This window comes from Taudactylus pleione, unplaced genomic scaffold (assembly GCF_031769625.1).
Source record: "Taudactylus pleione unplaced genomic scaffold, aTauple2 ptg000038l, whole genome shotgun sequence".
Lineage (NCBI taxonomy): Eukaryota > Metazoa > Chordata > Amphibia > Anura > Myobatrachidae > Taudactylus > Taudactylus pleione.
Window position 1 is genome coordinate 7,422,333 of NW_028284440.1, and position 26,934 is coordinate 7,449,266.

General features: G+C 40.8%; 1 protein-coding gene across 1 annotated transcript in view; it reads left to right on the forward strand.

The window, feature by feature from the left end:
* TRHDE (thyrotropin releasing hormone degrading enzyme) overlaps window positions 1-26,934 on the forward strand; it is a 778,828-nt gene that overhangs the window by 608,115 nt on the left and 143,779 nt on the right. The window contains 2 exon segments of the mRNA XM_088452538.1: window positions 15,331-15,396; window positions 15,770-15,957. Coding sequence (XP_088308664.1) covers window positions 15,331-15,396; window positions 15,770-15,957 — 254 coding nt within the window.

A 26,934-nucleotide genomic window follows, 5' to 3' on the forward strand; every position in this document is an offset into this window, starting at 1 on the left:
AAAAAGGGCATTACTGCGTGTGGCATAATGTGTTATAAAGGGCATTACTGCGTGTGGCATAATGTGTTATACAGGGCATTACTACATCTGGCATAATGTGTTATAAAGGGCATTACTGTGTAAGACATACTGTGTAAGGTGCATTACTGCACATGGCATATATTTGCCATGAGGGGAGAGCTTTGGGGAAGCCCAGCACCTTCGTAAGTGCTGGGCATGCTCCACAGTGTGATACATTGGGGGTGTTCCACAAAGACACTCCCCCTTTCTGGAAAAGCTCGCACTTTGAGCACATGCAGAGGAACGCCATCTAAAAAAAGTATATTTTTTTTGGGGGGGGGAGGCACAACTGGGAACTTTCGCCCTGAGCTCCACAATGTCTAGAACCAGCCCTGCATATACCTTAAGACAAGCTGGATATGGGAGTGCAAATTTATGGCCCACTTGGACCAAGCAGGTGGAACATGGGGACATCTCCTACCCATCTTGAGTTTCTTTCATGGAGCAGTCTTCAAAATACAGGAGCTGATGGCGATACCAGGGTATCTTGCCAAGATTCCACACAGTATACCATAAGGTAACTTTGTGAGAGCATTTGAGACATTTAAAAAATGAACATGCAGAACTGTGACATAGCCATGTCCTTGGTGCGGCCCAGGGAGTGTGCATGCTCAATTATGAAGTTACATAAGTCCTGTGTGATATTCAATAAGTTAAGTAGGTCTGAAGTGAGAAAACTGAGAACCCTTAATGTCCTTTGGTAAGAATATTAAATAAAATGTATTACATCTGGAGCAATTCTCCAAGTTGCTGATTTTGTTACCATCTGTAGGTGTTGTCATTGTAAGGATGAAATGTGTTGCTAAAGAGTAGTACTGCCCTGAATTAATTACCTGAGCCTTTGATCTTTCACCTCTGTTTGGTTGCAGGTCTACAAAGGGGGGAATTCAGTTCAGCGTGATGATAAATAGCAGCTTGAGGGAGCTCCCGTAGCTATTCAATTCAATGCGCTGTGTACCTTGTCGGGAAGCAAGTAAGTCAGAGAATGACGGTTCTCGCGCCTTATCCTGGGTGTTAAGGTGCGGTAACCGGCATTCTCCAACTAAAGTGCTGGGCGCGACTGTTAGCACCGCGCTAAGCCGGCAAAAGGCTGTGTGCCCAGCACTTTTGTCGGACCTCTCCTCGCATCCCCAGGGGGTGCAAGAAGAAATCCTTTGCCCTCCCAAACAGCACGTTGAATTGAATAGCTGCGGGAGCTCCGTCCCGCAGCTATTCTACATCGCATTGAATTGAATTACCCCCAATGTTTGGTCCTTAGTATGTAGAATTTCTCGCACCATGTCAGCATATTCTGTAGTGGTGCTGCTGAGGTCAGTTCTGCCAGGCCAGTAGAGGTTACAGTAAAAGATGCAGTGATGGTGGGCTCTCAATCCCCCTGGTTTTCCATTTCCATTTATGAAATAAAGGGTGCCCTCATATAGTGTAAAATGTCTCTCTTTTTGTGGTCTGCCTTGGAGCATTGTGATTTAGTTGGGGCAGGAGACATTATAAATGTATCCCTGGTAAGCAGACTAACAAAGGAGCAGGAGGCAGTAGAGATTGGAGAAGGCTGAAGAGCAAAATTTCGGTTTGCATCTGCTTAATTACATTTATATAACACTTGTATCACTTGTTGGACCAGAGCTGAAACAAATGCCTTGACAGAAGGCTAATCTATTTTAGTAACTTGAACTGGTTGATTTATCACATCAGCACAATCTGAGGGTAATTTCCTTGGCAACAAAACTCAGCACACCACAGGGATAACACTTACAGCACATTACCATTCCATTAAAATAAAGAGACAAAATCACCATTTAATCATTTGTTACTGTTTACAAAGTGTATAGACCTGCAGCCAGTATCCAGAAAATCAGTTTACATTTCAGACAGACTCAGAGAGGTAAGCCAAGTACCTTTATCTTTCATTCTCTAGCATGAAGTTTACAGCAGATGTGAACTTTGTAGTGGAGGAAAGGTAATATTCAATGACAAAATCCATTGAATCCTAAGCTGCATGCGCTCCCATATATAGTTAAACATTTCCATTTCATCAATTTACACAAATACCAAATATACATATATATGCTTTACTTAGAAACTGTGAACAATGGAAGAAAGATGACTTAACGGGTCACTGCAGTCTTTGTAATGTATATAAAATAATATAAATGGAAAATAGTATACTTTTGTTGACTGTCAGTTTATTTATTTTCATTTTGCATTGTCAAGATAAAAAACACACACACATGCATGAACACACAGGCACACACACACACACACACACACACACACACACACACACACACACACACACACACACACACACACACACACACACACACACACACACACACAGTAACTGCATGCAATTTTTTCTGCTTCTGTTGGATGCTGAACATTTGATTATGGAAAGAAGAATTACTTATGTTTGCCCTCCTTGATTTTATTATTGTGTATTTACTCTGCAGTTTATTTACTTGATATCTTAAATGGTATTTACACAAAACAAATTAGAAGCCAGACAGTGTTTTGTTAGTCTCCCTTTATGAAACTTGATTTGTTTATTGAAAATAATAATTATGTCATCACTTTGAAATTAAACTGAGTATGTGAACATTTTATGATTGGTTCTCATCATCCCCTGTGTTAGACTGAATATGGTACAGTATGTTTTGATTAATTTTACATTTCTGTGTGCTGTGCATGACAAATGTGTGTGCAAATCTCTCTTTCCTGTAGGTGTACATACATAAACAATGTGACCAATGTTACTTTGCACTAGGGTTTGCCTCAGTTAGCTTTTTAGCTAGTCTTACACAGATACTTTAAATTAAAAATTGTTAAGTGCCAACAGCGATATAATATAAAATGCATTTATCTTCTTATATATGATATCTCTTTAATCAGATCTCTTGGTTTAAAATAATCATCTTTAGCCATCAGCTAATAGTATAAAAGCGAGAAAGAGATAAAAGTCTTTCACCATTATATTTTAAAACTAAGTAATAATGTGAACATGCTGCATATTATTTTTCAAGTGCATAAAAAAAATATATGTATGTCAGGCACATTGTTTGTCGGAAATGGATAGTCTAATAAAAGGATATTTAACAAATTTAATAACATGACAAATATATATTGCTCTTAAGAGCCAATATTAAATAGTTTAAATAATAATGTTAAAATGTAAATGCATAATAAAACTTAGCCAAGTTACCTATATAAGCTACTACTACTACCAGGGCCGTAACTAGGGTTGTTCAACATGTGCCATCGCACAGGGCAGACGGCTCTGGGGGTGGCACCATTGCTGCCCCATGGTCCTTTTTACTGGCTAGCAAGGTGTCTGGAATGGCAACCTGCAGTCAGTATTGCCGCTGCAGTGCCACCCAGAGCATCCTTTGGATGCTGGAGGCAGGCATCCTGCAGTCTGTGTAGCCACTCTTAGCTTCCTCAGGATGCTGTGGGCAGTGCTGCACTTTACAGTGCTGGCTGCACCAGCCCCCTCTGCATGACATTATGATGTCATGAGCTCTGGGGGGCGGGGATGGCACAGGGTGCCCGGCCAGCTTGTTACAGTGCTGACTACTACTATCAACCGCATACATGATAACACATGACTTTCCTATATAATAATAAGTATAGCAAACCTGAGTAGGCCTGCAATTAAAGTAACAGTAGTTTGCTGGATCTATGACCTGCAAACTTTCTTTGTTCTAGAGAATAGGATTTCCACCTAGCAACAACTGGTGGAAAGTCTCCACCTAGCAACAACTGAATGGGCAAGTCTCCCGAATACCGCTACAACAAGGTAAAGTTAAAAAAATGTATTTACTTAGCTTGACCCTACACAGGAGGGCGGAGCTGACAATCTGCTCTCTGACCTAATGGTCATATGACCGCTTGAGCCCATAAGCCTACTGATGGCAATCCCAAGACTAGACTTAGATAATGAAGGAAAGTTTATTATTTCAAACACAGGAGAGAAGAAACTGATATGAATCTTCCCAGTTAAACTGTTTACTGAACTGGTAACAAAAACATAGTTTTGATAAATGCAATGAAGTAATTATACAGTACAAACATAGCAAAATGAAGAGTATCCACAGGCTAGGCACAAATATAGACCCAAATGGCATGAAGGAGAAAGAACAGATGCTGACTTGATCATAATTTGGACAACCAAATGGTAATACAGAGATAATTATTTTATGTCTTTAGCAGTTGATACCTTGTCATGATTCCCTGGCCCACTCAGGAGAAAAGATAAAATGTATCAATCTCCTGAAGCAACTTTGGACAGAGCAACCAGCAGACCTAGCAAGGTAAAGGTTGGGTAGGGTGGGTACTGTGGCTAGGTGGCAATCCTATTCCCTAGAACAAAGAAAGTTTGCAGGTCATAGATTTCTGCAAACTACTGTTTTTGTCAGGAGGATTGCCACCTAGCAACGGCTGGTGGGCAGACTACCACATACCTGGTGGTCACTTGGAAGATCAGTTGGTCTCCAATTATGCTTGGTAAATGTATGCTCAGAGGACCAACGAGTGGCATGCATTATGGAATGTAGGAACATAACTTTTGTTACTGCACTAGAGGTGACAGCACCCCAGATGGAGTGTTCCTTAAAGGGGTTAATGGCAAGTGATATATTAGCTCAAAGGAGGGACACAATGCTCTGGTCCTGGACTTCCCTGGTAATTTATGATTGGTGGCGACTCCAGAGGTGGGGCTGCAGTACAGTCCAAAATGCAAATAGGGGAGTCACACCAACTGCCAGTGAGTCCCAGCCAGTGATGTTTGGCTGCGAGTTAAATGACAGTTGGTATGGCTCCTCTATTTAAATTTTGAACTGCTCTGCAGCTCCACCTCTTACCAGGGAAGTCCAGGACCAGAGCATTGTGTCCCTCCTGGAGATGGTCATGTTGGGAGATAGGCTTCCCCTTTTTGATTATCTAAATAACAGTGTAAAAGATCACAATGTCACAATATGGCAAAGCAATGGGAGACCGCTATAAGTATTCTGTCAGAGAAGCAGACCCAGCTACCTCCCATGTCAGCGCTGTAGAAAAATCTACCTGAGGATGGGCTCAAGCAGTCACATGACCATTAGTTCAGAGAGCAGATGCTTTGCCCCGCCCTTCTATGTAGGGACAAGCTAAGTAAGTGAAATGTTTTCACTTTACCTTGTTCCAGCGGTATTCGGGAGGCTTGCTCATCCACCCACCAGCTGTTGCTACTGTATGTGGCACTCCTCCCAACGAACAAAAACAATTTCCAAGCTATCCCATAAACAATACAGTGCGGCCTGGCAAACACCAAATAACAACATTACCCTCATGTTAAACATTAACAATAAAGAAATATATTAGCAAATGTGCTCACCACTGTACCAATAAGTTCCTACCAATAAATGTGATACTTAACTAGCATTAAGTCTAAAGGATCTTCTAATCAGTCTTTATATCAAAAGTTGCACAACTGGGATAATTACTTTCCTAATTGTGCAGAGATAATTGATTTTCCTCATATGTGACATTTAAAACAGTACAGATATTATTTTATAGAGTATGGAAAAGCACTTACAAAAAGTTCAACAATGATGCGAGGCCTTCAACAGCAAGAAATCTTTGGAGTAGTATACTGTGTGCAACGTGACAATGATGGATCTCGACTTTCTTGTTGTGGTTAATTTCCTTTCATTCTCATACAGTATTTGTAACCCTACTGCAGGAATGTAAATATATCTCTATGAATTCTTTCTATTGGCCACCTGTTTCTGAAACTACTGAATATTTATTTGCATGCACTTTTTCCTTTAAAGATTACTCTAATGTAATAAATGGAATTTTTCACCATTTCACAAACAACACATTCTCAATGCAACTCATCAGGATGGGACTTTCATCACATGACACCCCTGTACATTTATTTATTTATTTATTTATTAACAGTTTCTTATATAGTGCAGCATATTCTATTGCGCTTTACAATTGGAAACATTTATAGAACAAAACAAGGTAATAACAGACAGACATAGAGGTCAGAGGACCCTGCTTGCAAGCTTACAATCTATATGTACATCACTATCATTTAAACCTATTTGTTAGTGACAAACCAAAAGTCCACTGAAGGACAGGTCTTTGTTTTTACTGCTTATGTGCACGAAAAAAAGGCCATGTATACTCAATAAGCATTGTTTACTGTACAGCAGTGCACTTGTATAATTACCAGGAAATGTGTATCAGCCAACTATTAGGGAAACAGGAGGGGTGGAGCATTAACTGCAACAGGTGGGATTAGGAAGAGACGACTCTTCACTGAAGATTTTCTTCTAGGGTTTCCCCAGATCTAGATTAAGATCCAGTGGGACCCTGTCCTCTGACACTTTCATACCCTACTATTTTTTACTTACCCTACATATATTAGGAAAGTGCTATTCACACAATAAACACATACGGGGTGATTCAGAGATGTACCGCGTATAGTTTTGGACATGTCCACGATGCTAAAATGCTAATGTAGTAGGAAATGTCTGAGGAAAAAAGACGCCTCTTGCAAGCATTACAGATCTAAGTGCTGCTTTCCAAAGACGCAGCATCAGATCGCCATTGCACCTTCAGCCTATAAAAATGTCCCTATTAGATATCTGTAGAATTTATAAATCTATAGTCTGCTGATAAACATATATATATATATATATATATATATTTACATTTACATAGGCTTTACTATGTTTAAATATATTATGTTGTAGATGTAATGCCAATATATTACTATAGCCTAGTACAGTGGCGGGCTGGGCCAGGGGGCAGGGTGTCATCTGCCCCCCGGGCCGCTACAATTTTAAAGATAGGGGCCGGCGGGTGGCTGCACACTGCCTCACATACCCGGTGGCCAGGAGAGAAGATGCTTCCCGACAGAGGCAGATTGGACATGGGAAAGCAGGACTTTTCCCGCTGGGCTGGTCCCAATCTCCCCTCTGCTGGGCTGGCTTACAATGTGTCAGCCGGCCCATTTGACACAGCCTCCCAGCTGCTGCACTTCCAGGATTTGCATTCCATTGGAACGCAAACTGGAAGCATTCATCTGATCTGGCTAGCAGCACAGTAGAATGCTTCACAAGCCCTTCCTGTGTCGCTTAGAGAGCCACTCCTCCGCACTGGCATGTGCCTCTTTACCGCCTGAAGTCACATGGGGGGTGGTCATAATGAGTGCCAGTGCCTGGAGGGGCGCCACTATGGCAGCCCTGTAAGGCACTTCCTCCAGGTGCCTGTGCTGGCTCCCTGGCAGAAGATAACTGCTGAATCTCTACTCCCTGCAAGATTGCTGTGGTGATGGTGCTGTCGTCTGTCTGAGGAGCTCTGAATAGGAGAGGAGACAAGAAGACTGCTTAAGGTAAGTTACATATGCATGCTGTGGGACCACTGATGGGGGAGGTGTGTGTGTATATGTATGTGTGTGCGTACAGTATGTGTGTGTGTACCGTATGTGTGTGTATATATGTGTGTGTGTGTATATATGTGTGTGTATGTGTTTGAGAGAGCAAATCTGTGGTTTGACATTTCATGAGGTAGAAGGGGAGTTATCAAATTTGAGGTACAGCTTTTAATCAGGAATGTGGGGAGTCACATCTGTGGTAGGAATTTTAATAATGGAGGTTTGGGTCAGTTTAATCTGGGGTCTAATTTAAAAAGCGGGGAGGGGCAGATATTTAATGAGCAAGTAGAGGCGGCCAGATTGTGGATCTGGTTTTATGTCTAATTATTCTATAGAGGTCACTGTTATGTTCTCTGTATTGAAGAGAGGACATGACTAGTATACATTCTGTTTTATCAGATAGGGCTGGTGGGTTATGTATTTGTTTATAGCTCTTTCATATAACAAGTTTGTTCTATTGCTATTTAACCCACAACTATATTAGATACACCACACCTCTGAGAAATTTATTATGCTATTTTTGCAAACGCAGTTATTTGGTAGAAAATTGAGGGCCTTATGCTTGTGTTTGCCGCCCAGGTTTAAAGTTGCCAGCCAGCCCCTGGCCTAGTACAAGTGTAGCAAATTGACTTTACAGATTGTGGATGTATTTGGACTGAAAACACAGGAGATAGACTCTTGTTTCTGCAGTGGAAGACTGATCAGCTTATTATATTTTTTTATTTACATTGGGCAAGTGAGGATTATGTTTTGGTTTTGTTGGTAAATTGGATGCTTCCTTTTGCATATGTCATATTTTGCTATACTGTACATACTGTATAACTTTTCTGATATAAATTTAATTCATCGCAGTTGGTGCTTTTTACTGTAATGATTAAATGTATATTTATATCAACACTGTTTTCTACAATTCATCTACTTTATTAATTTTTTATTTGATTCTTATAGAATTTTGGAGAAAAATACATACACAGAGAGGGTCACAGATAGAGACACACATATACACGGAAGATTAGATTACATATAGCAACACACACATACAGTACACAGAGAGGATCACAGATAGACACACATATACACGGAAGACTAGATTACATATAGCGACACACACATACAGTGCACAGGGAAGGGCATAGGTAGAGACACATATATACATGGAAGATTAGATTACATATAGCGATACACACATACAGTACACAGGGAGGGTCACAGATAGAGACACCCATATACAGGTAGAGACACACTGTGGAGCATATTCAGTTACCTGCAGTCTTTTTGCAGGTAAAAATATTACAGCTATCACGACCAATTACTGTGGATATGCACGCTCCCAACTCCCGCATTATCCAAGTGAAAGAAAAAACTGGTTGCTGTAATTTTTCCCATAGAAGCCCACATTATTTTTTTTTTAAAATGTGCAAATCATGACCCCCCAAAAAATAAATAAATATATATATATTGGGTAACAGTATAGATGTTGATTACTGTTCAAAAATGTTGAGCTTTAAAAATGTTTCAAATGGTTGATTTATTAATTTTTTTAACTATGTAAACAAATTATAAAACTTTGTTTCATTCACTTTGTTTCATTCACCCACGATTAAAACAAAAAAGAAAAATAAAGTTTATTTTGTTGTGTATTTAGACCACTTTTTTCACGCCAATAATGACATTGGACCAATTAAGTTAATTGAAAACTTCCAATTGCCTAATTAGTCATTAGAAGGGGTGTCCCAGAGGTTCAGAACCGAGTCCTGACATTTTTACCTTAAAATGGTGTTTTTTTCCCAACTTAGCACCTGCTCTGAGCTGTGTTAATTCCTATTGAAATTACCATGTCTGAACTTCTCATAGTCAACTGAATAGGAAAAACCTAGCGGCTGTGGGAAAAACCTTGTGCCACAGGAAAAATTAAAATTTAGCTTGCAATTGAATATGCCCCATACATACTGTATATACAGGGAGGGTCAGACAGAAATATGCATATAAAGGGAGGGTTACATATAGAGACACACATGTACAGGGAGGGTGAAATAAAGAAACACACACATACAAAGGGAGGGAGACAGAGATACATATACAGGCAGGAAGGGTACATAAAAATACATACAAGGAGGATCACACATAGAAATATACACATATATAAGGAAGGACACATGTAGAGCCAAATACATACACAAGGAGGGTTTCATATAGAAACACAGACATATACAGGGAGAGATACATATAGAGAGCGACACACACATACATGGTTGATCACACAACAGTGTGTTTCCCTGCATTCACCTTTTTCTCTCACCTGGACGTGGAGACACTAGTAGCTCCCTCCTCCTTGTTACTTGCCAATGGCCTGGACTGCAAAAGCTGGTGTAGCCCCCGGCCCTTTGTTAGAGAAACTTGTGCTGAGCTCTGCCAATCAGGATGTAGCTCTGACCCCTGGGTATCTAAACATAGAGCAGCTGGAAGGACCTGCTACTCTGCAAGGGATATACTTGTATGCCCCACCATTACCCTTTCCCTGATGTGGCTCTCCCAAACTCGGGAAACACAGTCCCTTCAAGAATGTGCTAGGAAAAGTAAATTTTTGATGTATCTTGAATAAAAACTCTGTGGCCTAATGGGTATTCTGCATCTGCGTGGCCTGTAATTTACCATTGCACCATTCAGAGAGCACTATGGCCCTCATTCAGAGCCGTACGCTCTGAGCAGAGCGCACGCTCTGAATGAGGGCCGCCCTCCATAATTATGGAGCGTCCTCCTGGACACTCGTATAGCTGTGGGTCACCACCCACAGCCTATACGAGTGTGCAGATTGATGGCCGCGATGGTCGTGACCATTGCGACCATCGCCACTGCGAGCCGGAGCCTGCGGTTGAGGTTTTCAACCGCAAGGCCCGGAGTGATTTTGGCTCTATCAGAGCCAAAATCACTCCCACTGACATCACTAGTGATGTCAGTGGGCCGGCTTCTGACGGTAGGCGTTTCCTTGGGAACGCCCCCGTCAGGGAGGCATGCCCCCGGCACGCCCACCAAAGGGGGCGTGCTGTCAATCAACATCGACAGCACGCCCCCTTTGATCAGACCCAATGAGCGAAGGAAAGTCCTTCGCTCATCACGTCTGGCGCATGTGCACGACGGAGCTCCCTCCGTCGTGCGCATGCTCAGTGCAGACCATCGACCCACTTGCGAGCGGACAGCCGCTCATGAGTGGGTCTGAATCAGGCCCTATGTTTTAATTACAAGCGTCAAAAAGTAAAGCTTGATATATTCTTACACCATATTGTGGATGTTGTTTTATTAACACTGAGACCAGGCAATACATCCATAGACTTATTACAAATACATGTCGTGAAAGTCAGTATTTCTGAGTCATCAGGGCTGGTAGTTTTTTATTTAGTCCCTCTTAGTCCCACTTTTTATCTTAGATGTTCCTGTTAATAAAGAGCTGGTCTATTTGCACATATCTATTCCTCCCTCTTTTTATAGAAGGTCGAGATCATGTAATGCCTAATTTTACTGACACTATTACTTTAGGTGCAGTTACATTCAGTATTTTGTGTTGCTTCTGAAAATAAATATCATATTTTGTAATAAATAGTTTGAACTTTTTCTATCATGTTTTATCTGTTATTATATGAATTGAAAAATTATTATGGTTATATGAGTATAAATGTACTGTGTATCTTTAATAACTTTCAGGTTGTAGCTTGCTTGGGATGGTTATTTAATTAAATGTAAACTCTGTTTTACGTGCTAAAGAGAACTAAATTGGGTTAGGGGATTGTGTGATAACATGATTCTATTAAGTTCTTTGTAACACCTCTCATATATCAATAATATATATCGTTTTCTGTAATGGTCAGTTAGTTTGACCTTTGCAGAGGTACAAAATGACTGCGGTTGAGACTGAATTTCTTTGTGTGTTTAAGTCTCTGGAGACATCAGCTCCTGCAATTTTAGCCATAAGATGATAACTGAAAAGTATAGACCTTATCCCAATGGCAACAGGACAAATCAATGCTCTGAGTTATTTGTGCTTAATTTTTAAGATGCATCCTGTAATAACAGTCATTTATATATACATTATTTGTGCCCTTTTGTTAACTAGAAGAAAAAGCAACTATTGTACATTGCACGTATTACACACTGAAGCCAGTGTCCTCTTAAAAGACATGGACATTGACATTATTAATTGGACGTGTGATGGTGTGCATATAGAAGTATAGCTAATACCAACTCATCCCTTTAATAAGGTACACCTATTATATACACCATTTATGTAGTTTGCTGATTTGGACACAGGTGAAGTGTGAGCTCTAGATTTTATAACGGTTATTTACATAATGCATATATAATTCAAAGCACTTCAGAGAGAGTATTTAATAATCCACATCATACCTGCCTCAGTGAAGATTACAGTCTATGGGGTTTATGTACTAAACAGTGATAAGTGACAGAGTGAAAAGTGATGTCTGTGATAAGTGCCAGCCAATCAGCTTCCAACTGTCATCTCACAGGCTGTGTTTGAAAAATGACAGTTGGGAGCTGATTGGCTGGCACCTTATCACAGACTTATCACTGCTTAGTACATAGACCCCCTATATTCCTTCTCATGTATACACACTAGGGTTACTGTTTTAGAAACCAATTAACCTAATAGTATTATTTATTTTTAACAGTTATTTATACAGAGCACAGATATTATGCCGCACTTTACAGAGAATATTTCATCCAATCACATCACTCCCTGCCCCAGTGGAGCTTATAATCTATATTCCCTTTCACACCGACACACGCACACACTGGAGTACATTTTTTTGGGTCAGAAGCCAATTAACCTCAGTATCTTTTTGTAGTGTGGGAGGAAACCAGGAGCATCCAGGGCAACCCCACACAAACACAATGAGAACATGCATACTCCACATAGTTATGGGCCATGACGGGGAATTGTACAGTATACATGACATCAGTGCTGTGAGACACTATGCCATCTGTGCTGCCCACTCTAGTGTGGGAGGAAACTGGAGCACCAAGAAAAATCCCATACAAACACAATGAAAACATACTGTACAGGTTACACACAGGTAAGGTCATAGTTGGAATCAAACCCATGACACCCCAGTTCTGTGAGGCAACAATGAATGTATTCTTTTGGCCAAAACCTAAATAGATCACCGGTGGTGTATGCCTTCTATTCCTACAGCTTGGACTGCTCCATCACAGGCAAACATTTCTCCTAATGAGAGTACTCTGTACACAGAAGAGGTTTATTTCCCATATAGTAGTTCAAATTTAGTTTATTTATTACTTGTGTATTACATTTTAGATTATTAGTACAAAACATGTTGGTAGACCCAGGGCCGGATTTAGCACTTCTCCTTTTTTTCAGCACCACCCCCATTCAGTGGTGGCACAGTGGATTTTGGGGTCTCATGGAGCTTCCACACTTGCAGGACTACTCGGTCACATCAGTGTTTGTGGGTCAGAAAGGAGGATGCAGCACTTTGTGGCACATATGCATGTGGCACATGACGGAGGTTATGCCGCCGTGGAGAGCTGCTGGGTCCTAGTGCTTAGCAGCTTCTGTGCGGTAACAGTCTCTGACACTGCACCCCCTTGACCTCCACCAATAACCTCCATCACCTGGCTTCTTACGGCACACTCCGGCCTCATCCTCTCCTCCATCACCATGCTCCTTTCCTCTCACCACAGCCACATCTTCTCTTCTATCACCCTGCTCCTTCCCTCACAGTTCCTCCTTTGCTCCATCACTCTGCTCCTTCCCTCACACTCCGGACCCTTCTCTCCTCCATAACCCTCCTCCATTCTTCACACCGTAGTCTCATCCACTCTTTAATCACCCTGTCCCTTCCGTCACACTCTGGACCCTCCTCTATAAAGGGGGCTAAAATATGTTAAAACAATGAATTATACCTCTCTATGGGCCTGATTCAGCATGGATTACTATTGCGGTCACAGCTGTGATTATGCACGCAGTTCTACTGAGAAAATATGCTAATATTTGCAACCACTTGCCCAACATAGAGATGCCCATTACAGCTTTCTCACATACGTAAGACCTCATAGTTTAACATAAAATTAACTTCTTGCACAGTGCAGCTATTTCTAACACTGATGCAGTTAATCTCACTGATGCAGTTAACACTGATGCAGTTAATCTCATTCAGACCCGGTTGCAAGCGCTGAGTGCTGGCAACCAGGTCGATGGTTAGGCCCTGTGCGCGCGCAGCGGCCGCACTGTGCGTGCGCAAGCCCCGGAGCGAGAGAGAAACTCTCTCGCTCCGGAGCTCACTACAAAAGGGCCGGCTCAAGGAAAGCCTACCGTTTTGTGGGCGGCCGCACTGACATCAGCAGTGATGTCAGTTGGGAGCTTCCTGTTCGATCAGAGCAGGAAGCTCCCTGGGGCTTGCGGCTGCCGAGACCCAACCTTAGGGTCTCGTCGTAAGCCCCAATGGTCGCAATGGTCTTGACCATCGCGACCATCAACCTGGTCAGTCGCTAAGCTGTGGGTGGTAACCCACAGTTTAGCTAGCGACCAGGAGGCTGCACTTAAAAATAGAAGCGGCCGCCCTCATTCAGAATGAGCGCTCGCTTCTTGCGAGTGCCTCTGAATGAGGGTGCTAGTCCCTGTGAGTCTGCCACAGATCCTGTGTAATTCATATGTGGAAGGTTAATAATAATACATTGACCTTTGGCAGGAAAGTATTCTAGTACTTTCACCTGCTGTAATTAGTCCTTGTGTCTACTCTATAATTTAAATAAGCCACTGACCTGTGGCTCTCTGGGCAAGTGGATGTAAATATTTCCCATAATAGCAATTGGGAAATAGAAGACAAGGAAGGTAGACAAGCTGAAAATGATCCAGGGATTATGAGACAGTCCCAGATTGTTGGTAAATTGCAGAGACCAACAGATGACAAGTGGAATAAATCTGAACAGAGTGATCTTTAAATAAAGAAAATGAAAATGTGTACAATCGATGAATTATGTCCCACTTTACAGGAATTGTATGAAAAGAAGAACAGGGTCCAGCTATTGTCTGTGATTAAAAAGAGTTTTTCTACAGGGACCTGCTTTATGAGTCCCTTATTTATCATAGTACCAGGGACAATATCTCTGGTAACGTGGCAGCTCCTGAGCACTGTAAAAGTGGGGAAAACAATTATTTGGTTCATATATTGCAATATTTGCGAGAGGTTTATATGCTTCTAAATATTAATTATATTCTTATTCATATTCTTTTATTTCACTAACATATTTTGATTCTTATAGACGATATAAATTTTTTATAGCAATCCTCAAATCTGAAGGCCAATAACTAAATGATCAATGCAACTAAAATATAATTGAACATTTGTTTGAAGGCTTCAAATAACATTTACAAATGCTTTGCAAAACATCAGTACTGGAGATATTGAAATACTGTACGTCTGTGATATTTGTTTTTCTCTGCACAATAATCTTCCTTTAAATCCTAAAATGGGTGATCACTGTGATAAGAAATAACATGAATTGAGTAACATTACAAGGCTATATACAATGTCAGTCTTGCATTCACATTTGTAAATAGAACAACATGCCTTTTCATAATCGGTTGACCTATATGTTTGATATAGCCAAATCGTTTGGACGATTGTACTGAAATACTACTAAACCAGCTAAAATAAAATGAGAGCGAATAATAAAATGATCAATATCAAACAAGCCAATCTTGTAGTGCTGACCTTTTTGGGTTGCTAGAAGAATATTGTCTTGGCCAGCACTCTTTATCATACTGCTAGTTATATACTTCCAACTCCATTATTGTTAACATACATTTTTATTCCTAGGATTACTTAACAACCCATAAGTATGGTAACGCAGCAAGGAAAGACCTGTGGAACACACTTTCGAAGGTAAAATATATTTTGTAGCTATGTTCTGAATTAGATTTCTCATAAACATCCTTCAATATGGCATAGTGTGAAAGATTCATGTAAAGAGTTGAGTACAAAATTTCACAGAAAATCACTGGCCACAATCCTGAACCATTAGTTCACTTTCATTACAGCATAGACTAGCTGCATAGCTCAGTCATGCATACACAATCATTGCATGCTCATTTGTTTTGTTCAAAGAAAAATGGAGGATTACCAGCACTATATACAGTAGTGCATGCTATAATCTGACAATGGGTGACAGATTGCTTCATATTCATAAGAACAAAAGGCAATGTAAAAGCAAACTGTGGTTGATTTCAGGGACAAACTAATGTGACTTATTTTAAAGGTATTGAAAAATGAAGGTAAATCTGTTAACATCCAAGAAGTGATGGATCAGTGGACACTTCAAATGGGATATCCTGTCATAACAATGCAAAGAAATGATACTGTGGATGATGGCATAACAATTACTCAGCAGCACTTCTTATACAATATAGATGCAAATATCCAAGACCTTGAGCAGATGAACAATAGGTACAGTAAAGTAGCTTTTAAATCCATTACTAAATGTGTCTTAGATGATTACTTATAATGTCTGAGTAGGCTGAATTTTTCTTTACTAGATATAAAAACATTAATTATAAATGAACTATTATATTTTATGCCATTACATTTTTAATTATGTATATTTTTGTTGTAGATTTATTTTTTTTATTGTCCTGTATTAGCTTTTTACTTGAACTGTATGTATGTTTTAACTTTTTTTAAATGTTTTTTAAAGAACTTCTTCTGCCCTGATTAATAACAAATAAAAAATAATAATAAATGATGTACAGCTAATGCGTTCATGCTAACACTACCCTTTATCCTCTATGCTGACATTCACAAGAAAAAATGTTTTTGCCATTTAAAACAAATATGTAATCACAGGGCTGTCTGTATAGACCTGTACACCTAAACACAATAGGTCACTGTACAGCAATATTGTGGAGTTTATATGGAAAAGTAAGCAATGGAAGCCATTTATGCCATTTATGGTGGTCATATGCAGATTTCACATTGAGGTTTCCTGCTATAAATTTGAAGGAGGAAAAATCTATTGCATTAAGTGCTGTATCTGATCTCCCTGAAACCTTGTTGTACTTAAGGCAGCTGCCTATTCTACCTATACCTTGCCATGGTCTTGCTAAGGGCACCCACATTAGGAAGAGGAGTTTGCCTCTTTCAAATGATGGGGAACCTTAGTGCTTGTCTGGTATCACAAGCATTGTACACTATATTGACAAAAGAGGTTGGACACCCCAATGCAAGCAAAATACATACCATGTATACCATTGCACACAAGTTCCAAATGGCCACTAATGTGGAGGTTTTGACAAGAACACTTCATAGGGAGGTCCATGCACTTGCAGTTCTATGGAGACAATGAATATTTTTATTAGGATGACAAAGGCACCTGTCATGTTTCCAGGGCGACGCTGGACTGGTATACAGAAAATTTGGTAACCCAGATGGACTGGCTAGCTCAGAGTCCAGATCTTAACCCCATTGAGAACCTCTGGGATGAATTGGAGTGACGGGTGCATTCTAGGCTAACTTGACCTTATTCAGTGTCAAAGTTGGTCACTATACTTAAGGCGGAATGGCAAAACATACCGCCTGCTATTGATCTATTTGCTGTCAGTGTCCAATCACCTTTGTCTACATACTGTAGAAAACATCCATTTTTCCATAGATACTGTAGGATAGGGCACCAAATATATCTTATCTCTGTCAAATGAGCAAAAACACATGTGTGGGTAGTGTCACTGGTTTTTCTTTCAAATAATATGCCCAATTATTCATCATAGTCTGGTGAGCACATGTGACACTCTGTAATATGAACCTGGATTATGAAAAAAAAGATATTTTCAATAGATGGACAGAGGGCTCTACATGTGCCCTATAATTCCATCACAGCACCTGCTCATGTAGCGGTCCGATATTTGAAAGAGGGTATCAGTTATTTTCTGGATATCACCTGTGAACAAAAGACAATATCACCCTGTACTATGGAAAAAATATGTTTTTCCATAGATGGTGAATGGCACATTGTGTCCTCTTACCCCCATACTGGCACAAACACACTTGGGGTACTCTTTTTTAAAAATAAAATGGATTCCCTCTATTAAATGATATGCTCTCTTTTTAGTCATTGCCTGGTGATCACCAGTCAATGACAAAATAGTATGCAAAAAATTATATTTTCCACAGATGAGAGGGATCTTTTGCCAAGTAAGCAAAATGGTCCCTTCATTTAATGCAGTAGCATCTCTAGTTTAAAAAATGGTAGGACTTTTTGGGTTACTACAGTATATTATTCCTAGACATAGTAAATATATGTTTGTACTTAGCAAAAAATAAAATCCTTTAACATTTTCAAGTGCAGATTTTTTTTATTAAAACTTACACCTAAAATTCTACTTTCTGCAATTTGAAAAAAAAAAAAAATACAAAAATATATTTTATTGGCCATTTTGCTTACATTTTATCTGACATGTTAGAATGGGCACAAGACTAGTGGAATATTTTGAAAATACAAATTCTGCTGAAAAAAGATAAATGTGTGTGAGCACTGTATTAAAAAAATGGCATCAGCACAGGGGTAAGGAAACCCTCATCAGTAAAGGGAATAAAGTGAGTAAATAAAAATAGTAATGTGACTTTATGCACACTGAATCTCAGTGTGTATAAAGCAGATTTGTATATGTCATTGACATATACAAGTTACTGGCACGTACATTAGTTGTGATAATATTTTTAAAAATAAATATTTGCAACAAAATCATTAAACTGTTTCTTTATCAGAATAACCAATTTTGAAACACACAAGCTCTTAATTAGCCCTAAATAAGAAATGTACCAGTCTTTTTTACATAGTTTGAAAATGGTCTCACAGAATAGTTCTAAAACTATCTACTTCAGCTTTGACATTTGAAAAGATCCATTCATTGTGTATGTTTGTACTGTATTGTACTGAACCATATTATATACCTATTACTGTACATATACCAGTGACATCCGATGAGGTAAATGGCTGGGGAGGACTTACTAGCATCAGAGCCAGATTTCCAGATACATATATGAACCTGAGGGTTCATGTGGGCATTATACAAAGGTGCAGCAGTATATAGTGCTGGAAATTTGTTGTGTGCTGATCAGGGATGTGTGAAAAAGGTAGACAGGGGAGGCAGTGCCTCACCTGCCATACACTTTATACTTCAGAGTTTTGACTATAAAAATTATTAGAATAATACAAAGAAGATATTTATAATATTTTCTTTACATTTTTCTTATAATTTTTAAAGTCAAAACTCTGGAGTATACCTAAGTATGACAGAAAAGGCTCTGCCTCACCTGCCTCACCTGACCGCATATCACTGATATATACATATATTTGAGTGCCAAATTCAAGGGCTCCACAAGTTTGTAGTTCAAGTATGTGATGTTGGAAAGATTATTCTGTCACATATTTTGGCAGATGAACTATGATTTACAGGACATTATTCAGTAGAATTAGCATGACAGTGCTTGCATATTTATCATAGCCATCATTAATTGACACTTATGTTACTTATGAAAAGTGACAACTGGAAAACTTCCAACTCTTAGTACAGTCGGAACCCTCATAGGTGACAGTTTTAGAGATGCGTAAAGGTCAAGAATTTCAGGCAAAAGCTACTACAGCTAAGTTCATCTCTTAAGCAAGTCAATTACAATTAATATTAATTGATAGAAAGAATTAAGTGACTGAAATCTCTGGTAGTTTACCATGTTGATTAATGTCTGTCAGTCTTAAAATATGGAATTTTAGCAGACATTTGAAAGGTTCATCTAGAGTTCCTACATTATAATTTGTCCCTCATTACACTAAAAAGAGTACAACAGATATAGAGAGTACATTAATGTCCCTCATAAATTGCAATGTATTATAACAATCATGCTATACTATTCAGAAAACAACTCATATGTTTATGTTGTTTTGTATAATTTGGTTCAGTAAGGTATTATTCCCGTACTGGTGCTCACATTTCCTCTCACAATTTTTGTCCCAGTTTAAATTGTTATGTTACAGGCTTAAAAGGGATAAAAGGTTATTCGCACAGATAGTATAATGTTTAAATGGTTCTAAACTTTCAGAAATTCTGGTGAATTGAGAATCAAAATGCATCTAATTTGCAAACATTAAAATTCCTGTTTAGAACCTGCCCAGCGGGTGAATATATGCTTTTTCTATAAATCATATTATAGATGGCATAGAAATGTAGGTGTTTGCAGATGAAACTAATGTATCTAGGGTTATAAGCTGGAAAGTACAGTATCTTGCTACACAAAGAGAGACAATGTGGCACAGTGGCATGTAAAAATGGAAGATAAAATTTAATATGGATAAATGTGGGTGAAATAGCAATAACTTTGCTAGTTATACTCTATATGCAATACATTTGGAGACAATGTTTCAGGAAAATTACTGGAAAATGCAGTTAACAAAAATCCATAGTGCCAGTCAATGACTGCAATGGCAAATACAATCTTGGGATGCCTGAAAAGGTGAAAAAATGCACATAGTGCAAACATAGTATTATCGTTGTAGAAGTAATCAATTAGACAGCATTGTGAACATTGGGTAAAGTGTTGGGTACGTCATTGTAAGAAGGATGAAGTGGGTAAACAAGCGTACTCATACAGAGAAAGAAATAATTAAATTATGTTAACCACTTTGTCAAAATTCTATGAAGTTTCAGCAATATTTATAGTAATATGGCCAACCACATAATTTGAAATGATATAGGTTATCTCCACCATAACACCTGCTAGTGGTGTCTACTTGCATTCAATAATGTATTCAGGTCTGTTCCTTGGATGTAATCTGATTTGTCTGTCACTGATTTTTAAATAGATTTCTAAGATGTAAATTTAAGTGGTACTACATTTTTAGGTGAACTCAATTTATGAGTCAGTGGCAGGGACCCAAGTTCATGCCAGGTGAAATATTGGTTGGTGCCCCCTCACCCACACACTTACATACCATTAATACTCTATAAGCATATTGACAGCCCCCCTTAATCACAACTAACATCCCAGCAGCATTCAGATAACCTCCTCATTCATTATCCACATTCCAGCAGCACCCAGACATCCACCTTCATTTACCACTAACATGCATCACCCACACCAACCCAACTGTATTCCCTACAAACACTCTAGCAGCATCCAGACACCCCCACTCATTCACTACCAACACCCAAAAGCATTCAGACACCAACCCTCATTTACGACCAACACACAAATGCACATAGGGCCAGATTCACTACCGATCGCAACTGTTATTACGCACGCAATTGGACAATTGTTGTGTTCTGTGTATGCACCACAGTTTACGTGCATGAAATGGCCACTGCGATTGGGATTGCGATCGCAGTGACTCTGCAGACCCATTGCAGAGTGATTGACAGGAAGCACCAATTGTGAGAGGTGACGGTGGGGGGGGGGGGGGGGGGGGCGGCGAAATGCAGTCTCAACAGTGCAATTGAAAGCCGTTGCAGGGGCATGCATAAATTACCCACTACGATGCCATACACAGTACTCATAGTATGCAATGAAGTTAGCAATTCCTGAGTAAGGTCAAAGCTTGTGCAAGTGTTGCGTGAGGCTGCGATAGTACAGATGTTACCGATGGTTTCGCAGTCTTGCTAAGGATTACAGATGTGTGTAAGGTAAAGTGGGCATTTTTATATTATGCTGCAATGGCATAATTATCACAATGGATTAGAATACATTAGCAGTGAGACTGTGTGCGTAATCGCTATTGTAATCACAATTGCGATTCGTAGTGAATCAGGCCCAAAGTGCAAACACAATATTATTTGTGTAGAAATCATCAGTTAGGCAACATTGTGAACATTGGGTACAGTTTTGGATAACCTCATTGTAAGAAGGATGATAGAGCACCCAAGTGGGTAAACAAGCGTACTCATACAGAGAACAAAATAATTAAATTATTTTAACCACTTTGTCGAAATTCTGTGAAGTTTCAGCAATATTTATAGTAATATGGCCAACCACATAATTTGAAATTATATAGGTTATCTCCACCATAACACCTGGTAGTGGTGTCTACTTGCATTCAATAATGTATTCAGGTCTGTTCCTTTGATGTAATTTGATTTGTCTGTCACTGATTTTTAAATAGATTTCTAAGATGTAAATTTAAGTGGTACTACATTTTTAGGTGAATTCAATTAATGAATCCGTAGCAGGGGCCCAAATTCATGCCAGGTGAAATACTGGTTGGTGCCCCCTCCCGCATACACACTTACATACCATTGTCACTCTATAAGCAACCACACAGCCCCTTTGTTCACAAATAAAATCCCAGCAGCACTCAGATAACCTCCTCATTCATTATCCACATTCCAGCAGCACCCAGACATCAACAGTCCATTCACCACTAACATCATCACTAATATGCATCATCCACACCAACCCAACTTTATTCCCTACAATAACCCTAGCAGCACCCAGACACCTGCACTCATTCACTAACAATACCCAGAAGCATCCAGGAATCACTCCCTCATTCAACAATACTCCAGCAGCACCCAGACACAGCCCATTCAACAACAAAACACCAGCAGCACAATTCTTACCAACACCCCAGAAGCACATCCCTAATACTAACACATTGTGTCATTTTATCCAGGACTCACATATAGTGTCCATTCTAAATGTAGACAGCAATGCAAGAGCCAGTGCTGATTAAAAACACCTAAGGACAGATGGGATCCTATATATATATATATATATATATATATATAAAATATAGTGGCGGCTCGAGAGGTCCAAAATTCAAATAGGGGACCCATACCAACTGCCATTTCAAATGCTGCCAAACATAGATGGCTGGGACTCACGGGCAGTTGGTGTGGCTCCCCTATTTGAATTTTGGATTATGCTACAGCCTCACCCCTGTAGCCACCACTGTGTATCAGATCGCACACACCTGCATATGAAATTTGTGGGTGCCAGGTCAATTTATCCAATATCCGCACCAAAAGTTATCGAGCAAAACTTGAGGAGACCAGCACACCACCATTTGATTTATATCCAAATAAGTATTTTTTACTGAAGTAGAAATACAAAAATCTTCATATACCTTTGCTAGATAACTTTTGGTGCGGATATTATATATATATATATATATATATACTGCATATATATATATATATATATATATATATAAAATATCCATTATACAGTATTACATCCATAAAGCTGCCACTCCCATCCACTTAACACAAGCCGGGGTGCCAGTCAAAGGTAAATCAATAGTAGCAGCAGGGCAGCGGTACTCAGCTAACTTCCCAATAAAAACTTCAGATACGATCCATTATATCATCAACATTTCAGGTTTATTTAAAACTGTCATCAGTTACTATATCCTGATGACGGGTGCAATAAACTCGAAACATTGATGATATAAGGGATCATGTCTGAAGCTGCTTTTTTGTGAAGTCTGCTTAGTGCCGCTGCCCCACTGTCACTATATATATATATATATATATATAGAGAGAGAGAGAGAGAGAGAGAGAGAGAGAGAGAGAGAGAGAGAGAGAGAGAGAGAGAGATAGTATCCTCGAAATTCTTGGATGAAGGCACTCACTTTAAAATAGACGTTTTTTATTGAGATATTTTGTTCAAAAATTATTCACATAATACTTCATGTCAGACACTATTCTATATGTGTCGACGTTTCGGTCTACAATTAGACCTTTTCAAGACACCTTAAAAAATAAAAAACGTCTCTTTTAAAGTGAGTGCCTTCATCCAAGAATTTCGAGGATACTATCTCTATGTAATGGACTTAGGTCTTGAAGTGCGCCCTGACTGAACACTATCTTAAAATGTGTGAGTGCCGGACTATAGGACACTATATATATATATATATATATATATATATATTATGATAGGATCATTGGTAAAGTGGTCTGTGGCAGGTACATTTGTCCCAGATTCCTGTCTTATGTGTTTTAAACCCCCAGGAGAAAGTCTGCAGTATAGCAGGCTTGAGTTTAGGCTTTTTGAAAAGCCGGTTTGGGACCTGGGGGTTGTGGGTGAGAAGAGAGGGAGGGCTCCACCCACGGCCACTCCAGGTTTTGGTTCTCTTAGCCTGGTAACAGGCTTGTTAGGGTTTCCACCTGAGAGTGGCCAATATAAGCCTAGTGTGTTGATAGCTGATTGTCTCACCTGGGAGAGCAGGCAGGGAGTTTGCTCAGAGACACTTGGAAACCTAACTGTGAGTGTTGTGCTGTGCTTTTGTTGCTGGCGAGGGCATTAGGCCCTGCCAGGTTCTGGTAGTGAGGGAACTACCTGTGAAGTTAGTGCCCCGACAGGGCTAGGATTTATATTTATGTTTTCTTTATATTTCTGACATTGTACAAAAAAGACTGGCGCCGACCTGCTTGTACTTGCATCCAGACTGGTGTGCTGCTTCCCTGCTGCTGTGTGTGTGTGTGTAAGGAAGGAGTCCTCTACCAAGGAGAGGGACCCCCTAACCTAACTGTGTCACAATATGGTGGAGAATGCGGGCATCCACACACACTGAAGTTGCAGCAAGAGGAAAACTTTCCATTTAAAAATTAAAGGGACAGACACCCAATTTGTAAGTATGGAAATAACGCTGTGTCCTTGGAGTCCCATAGAGGAGGCATCAGCCAATGCTCAGAGAGGCAAGGTTCAGCTTCCAACCTACACCCCAGGACAAAATGGAGGACATTATTAAGGCCTTGCTCCAAGCTACAGCAGCTCAGCAGGAGACAAATAAACTTCAGCAGGAATCTACCAGAGCTCAGCAGGAATCCACCAGGGTGCAACTGTTGGCCTTGGAGACAGCCCAGAGGCAACAACAGGTCACCATCGAGGAAACCTGCCAGGCCATAAAAGAGGTGGTACAACACCTGCTCGCCCAGCCCAGAGATGTTGCTACTGGTCCTCCCACCCCCACTCACTCCATACGAGCCAGTCACTTCCTCCAAAAGATGACTTCGGGCGATGATGTGGAGGCCTATCTCACCGCGTTTGAAAGAACGGCCGAAAGGGAGAGTTGGCCCAAGGAGCAGTGGGCAAGTCTGGTGGCACCTTTTTTGTCTGGGGAGCCACAAAAGGCCTATTTCGACTTATGCCTGGCTGATGCCAAGGACTATAAAAAACTAAAACAGGAGATCGCAACTCGCTTGGGAGTCACCACCTTTGTTCGTGCCCAATGGGTCCACCACTGGGAGTTCCATAGGGACAAGCCTCCACGTTCACATATGCATGACCTCATCCATCTGTCCTCAAAATGGCTACAGCCCGAGACTCTGACGGGACCACAGATTGTGGAAAGGGTCGTGATGGACCGGTACCTGCGATCATTACCTGTGACTCTGCGCAAGTGGGTGAGCCATGCAGACCCTAAGTCCATGGACCAGTTGGTCGAGCTGGTGGAGAGGTACGTGGCAGCTGAGGAGCTGATGAGTATGCCCCACCGAGCCCCGATGGCGCACCGGCGAACTCCCACAGACACTGGTAAGACTGTTCCAGGGGAGAAGGGTGCTGGGCGGTGGAATGTACCTAAGACTGCTGGTGTAGAACCAGGAGACAGGCCTGCCAGGCCAGGAAGGTTCTTGCCCCGTAAACGACTAGACATTAATATGACTCAGTGTTTCCGATGTGGTGGCTTCGGCCATATTGCCGCTAATTGTTCGCTTACAACTGAACCTATGCAATGTGATACTGCTCATGTCTACCGCAGGGGGTCTTTCTTTGCACAGACAGCCTGTACGGCTGACCGGCAGGCTGAGACTGATAAGCACATGTGTGTACTCACTGTAGATGGCAACCGAGTAGAGGCACTGTTAGACTCTGGTAGCTTGGTGACACTTATAAAAGCTGAGCTGGTGAACCCCTTGAGGCATACAGGGAAAACAGTTGGTGTGACCTGCATACATGGGGATACTCGATATTATGTTATGGCCAAGGTGAGCATCGAGACACCATGTAGCTCTGCTATAGTTTCTGTGGGTTTGGTGCATGGTCTGGTGTACGATGCAATATTGGGGAGAGACTTTGCTCACTTCTAGAAGTTGTGGGAAAGCCGTTTTGTTCCAGAGGTGAACAACCCTGATCCATTTGAGAAGGTTGTCGATGTAGTGGAGGAGGGAGTTTCTTCTGAGTCAGTTATTCCCTTTTTCTACTATGGTTGGCGAACTAGAGAATGCGGAACGTGACGGTGGCCCGCCAACTGATGTGCCTCCCATTGAGGTGGGAAGTGTTGTTGGGCCAGGTGATCATCTGCCTGATTTAGAGGTCAGAAGAGAGGTCTTTGCCATGGAGCAGTTGAATGACCCTACTTTGGTAAAAGCCAGGGAGAATGTAAAAGTAGTTGATGGTAAACCCGTAGACCCTGATAGTCCTTTGTCCTATCCCCACATGGCAATGTGTCAGGATTTGTTATATCAGGTGACTAAGAAGGGGGAAGATATTGTGGAACAACTAATAGTTCCCAAAGCCTACAGAAGAACAGTGTTGGATCTGGCCCATGGTCATATAACAGCAGGCCATCTAGGGGTAGAGAAAACCACTGAGCGAATAATGCAGAGGTTTTTCTGGCCCGGGCTTCATAAAGAGGTGTCTGACTTTTGCGCATCCTGCCCTGAGTGTCAGTATCATGCTCCCAGGCCACATTTTAAGGGTCCACTAGTTCCATTGCCTATCATAGAGGTGCCGTTTGAAAGAATAGCGATGGATTTGGTGGGACCCTTAATGAAGTCTGCCAGGGGACACTAGTATATTCTGGTCATAATGGATTACGCTACCAGGTACCCGGAAGCGATTCCGTTGCGCAATACGTCAACCAAGACCATTGCCAGAGAGCTAGTTCATGTCTTTAGCAGGCTGGGTATACCCAAGGAGATACTAACTGACCAGGGTACACCGTTTATGTCAAAAGTCATGAAAGAGTTATGCCGCCTGTTCAAAATTGAACAGTTAAGAACTTTGGTTTATCACCCCCAAACCGATGGGCTGGACGAGATGGTTCTTGACATTACAAACTTTTAAATTTTCAGTGGAACACAGGCCATGAAGCCAGCTGGCCAATGCTGATGCATTGTCACGCGTTCATTGTTTGGGGGCTTCAGTTGTTCCGCCCCACAGGTCGTAACAAAGGGGGGGGATATGTGATAGGATCATTGGTAAAGTGGTCTGTGGCAGGTACATTTGTCCCAGATTCCTGTCTTATGTGTTTTAGACCCCCAGGAGAAAGTCTGCAGTATAGCAGGCTTGAGTTTTGGCTTTTTGAAAAGCCGGTTTGGGACCTGGGGGTTGTGGGTGAGCGGAGAGGGAGGGCTCCACCCATGGCCTCTCCAGGTTTTGGTTCTCTTAGCCTGGTAACAGGCTTGTTAGGGTTTCCACCTGAGAGTGGCCAATATA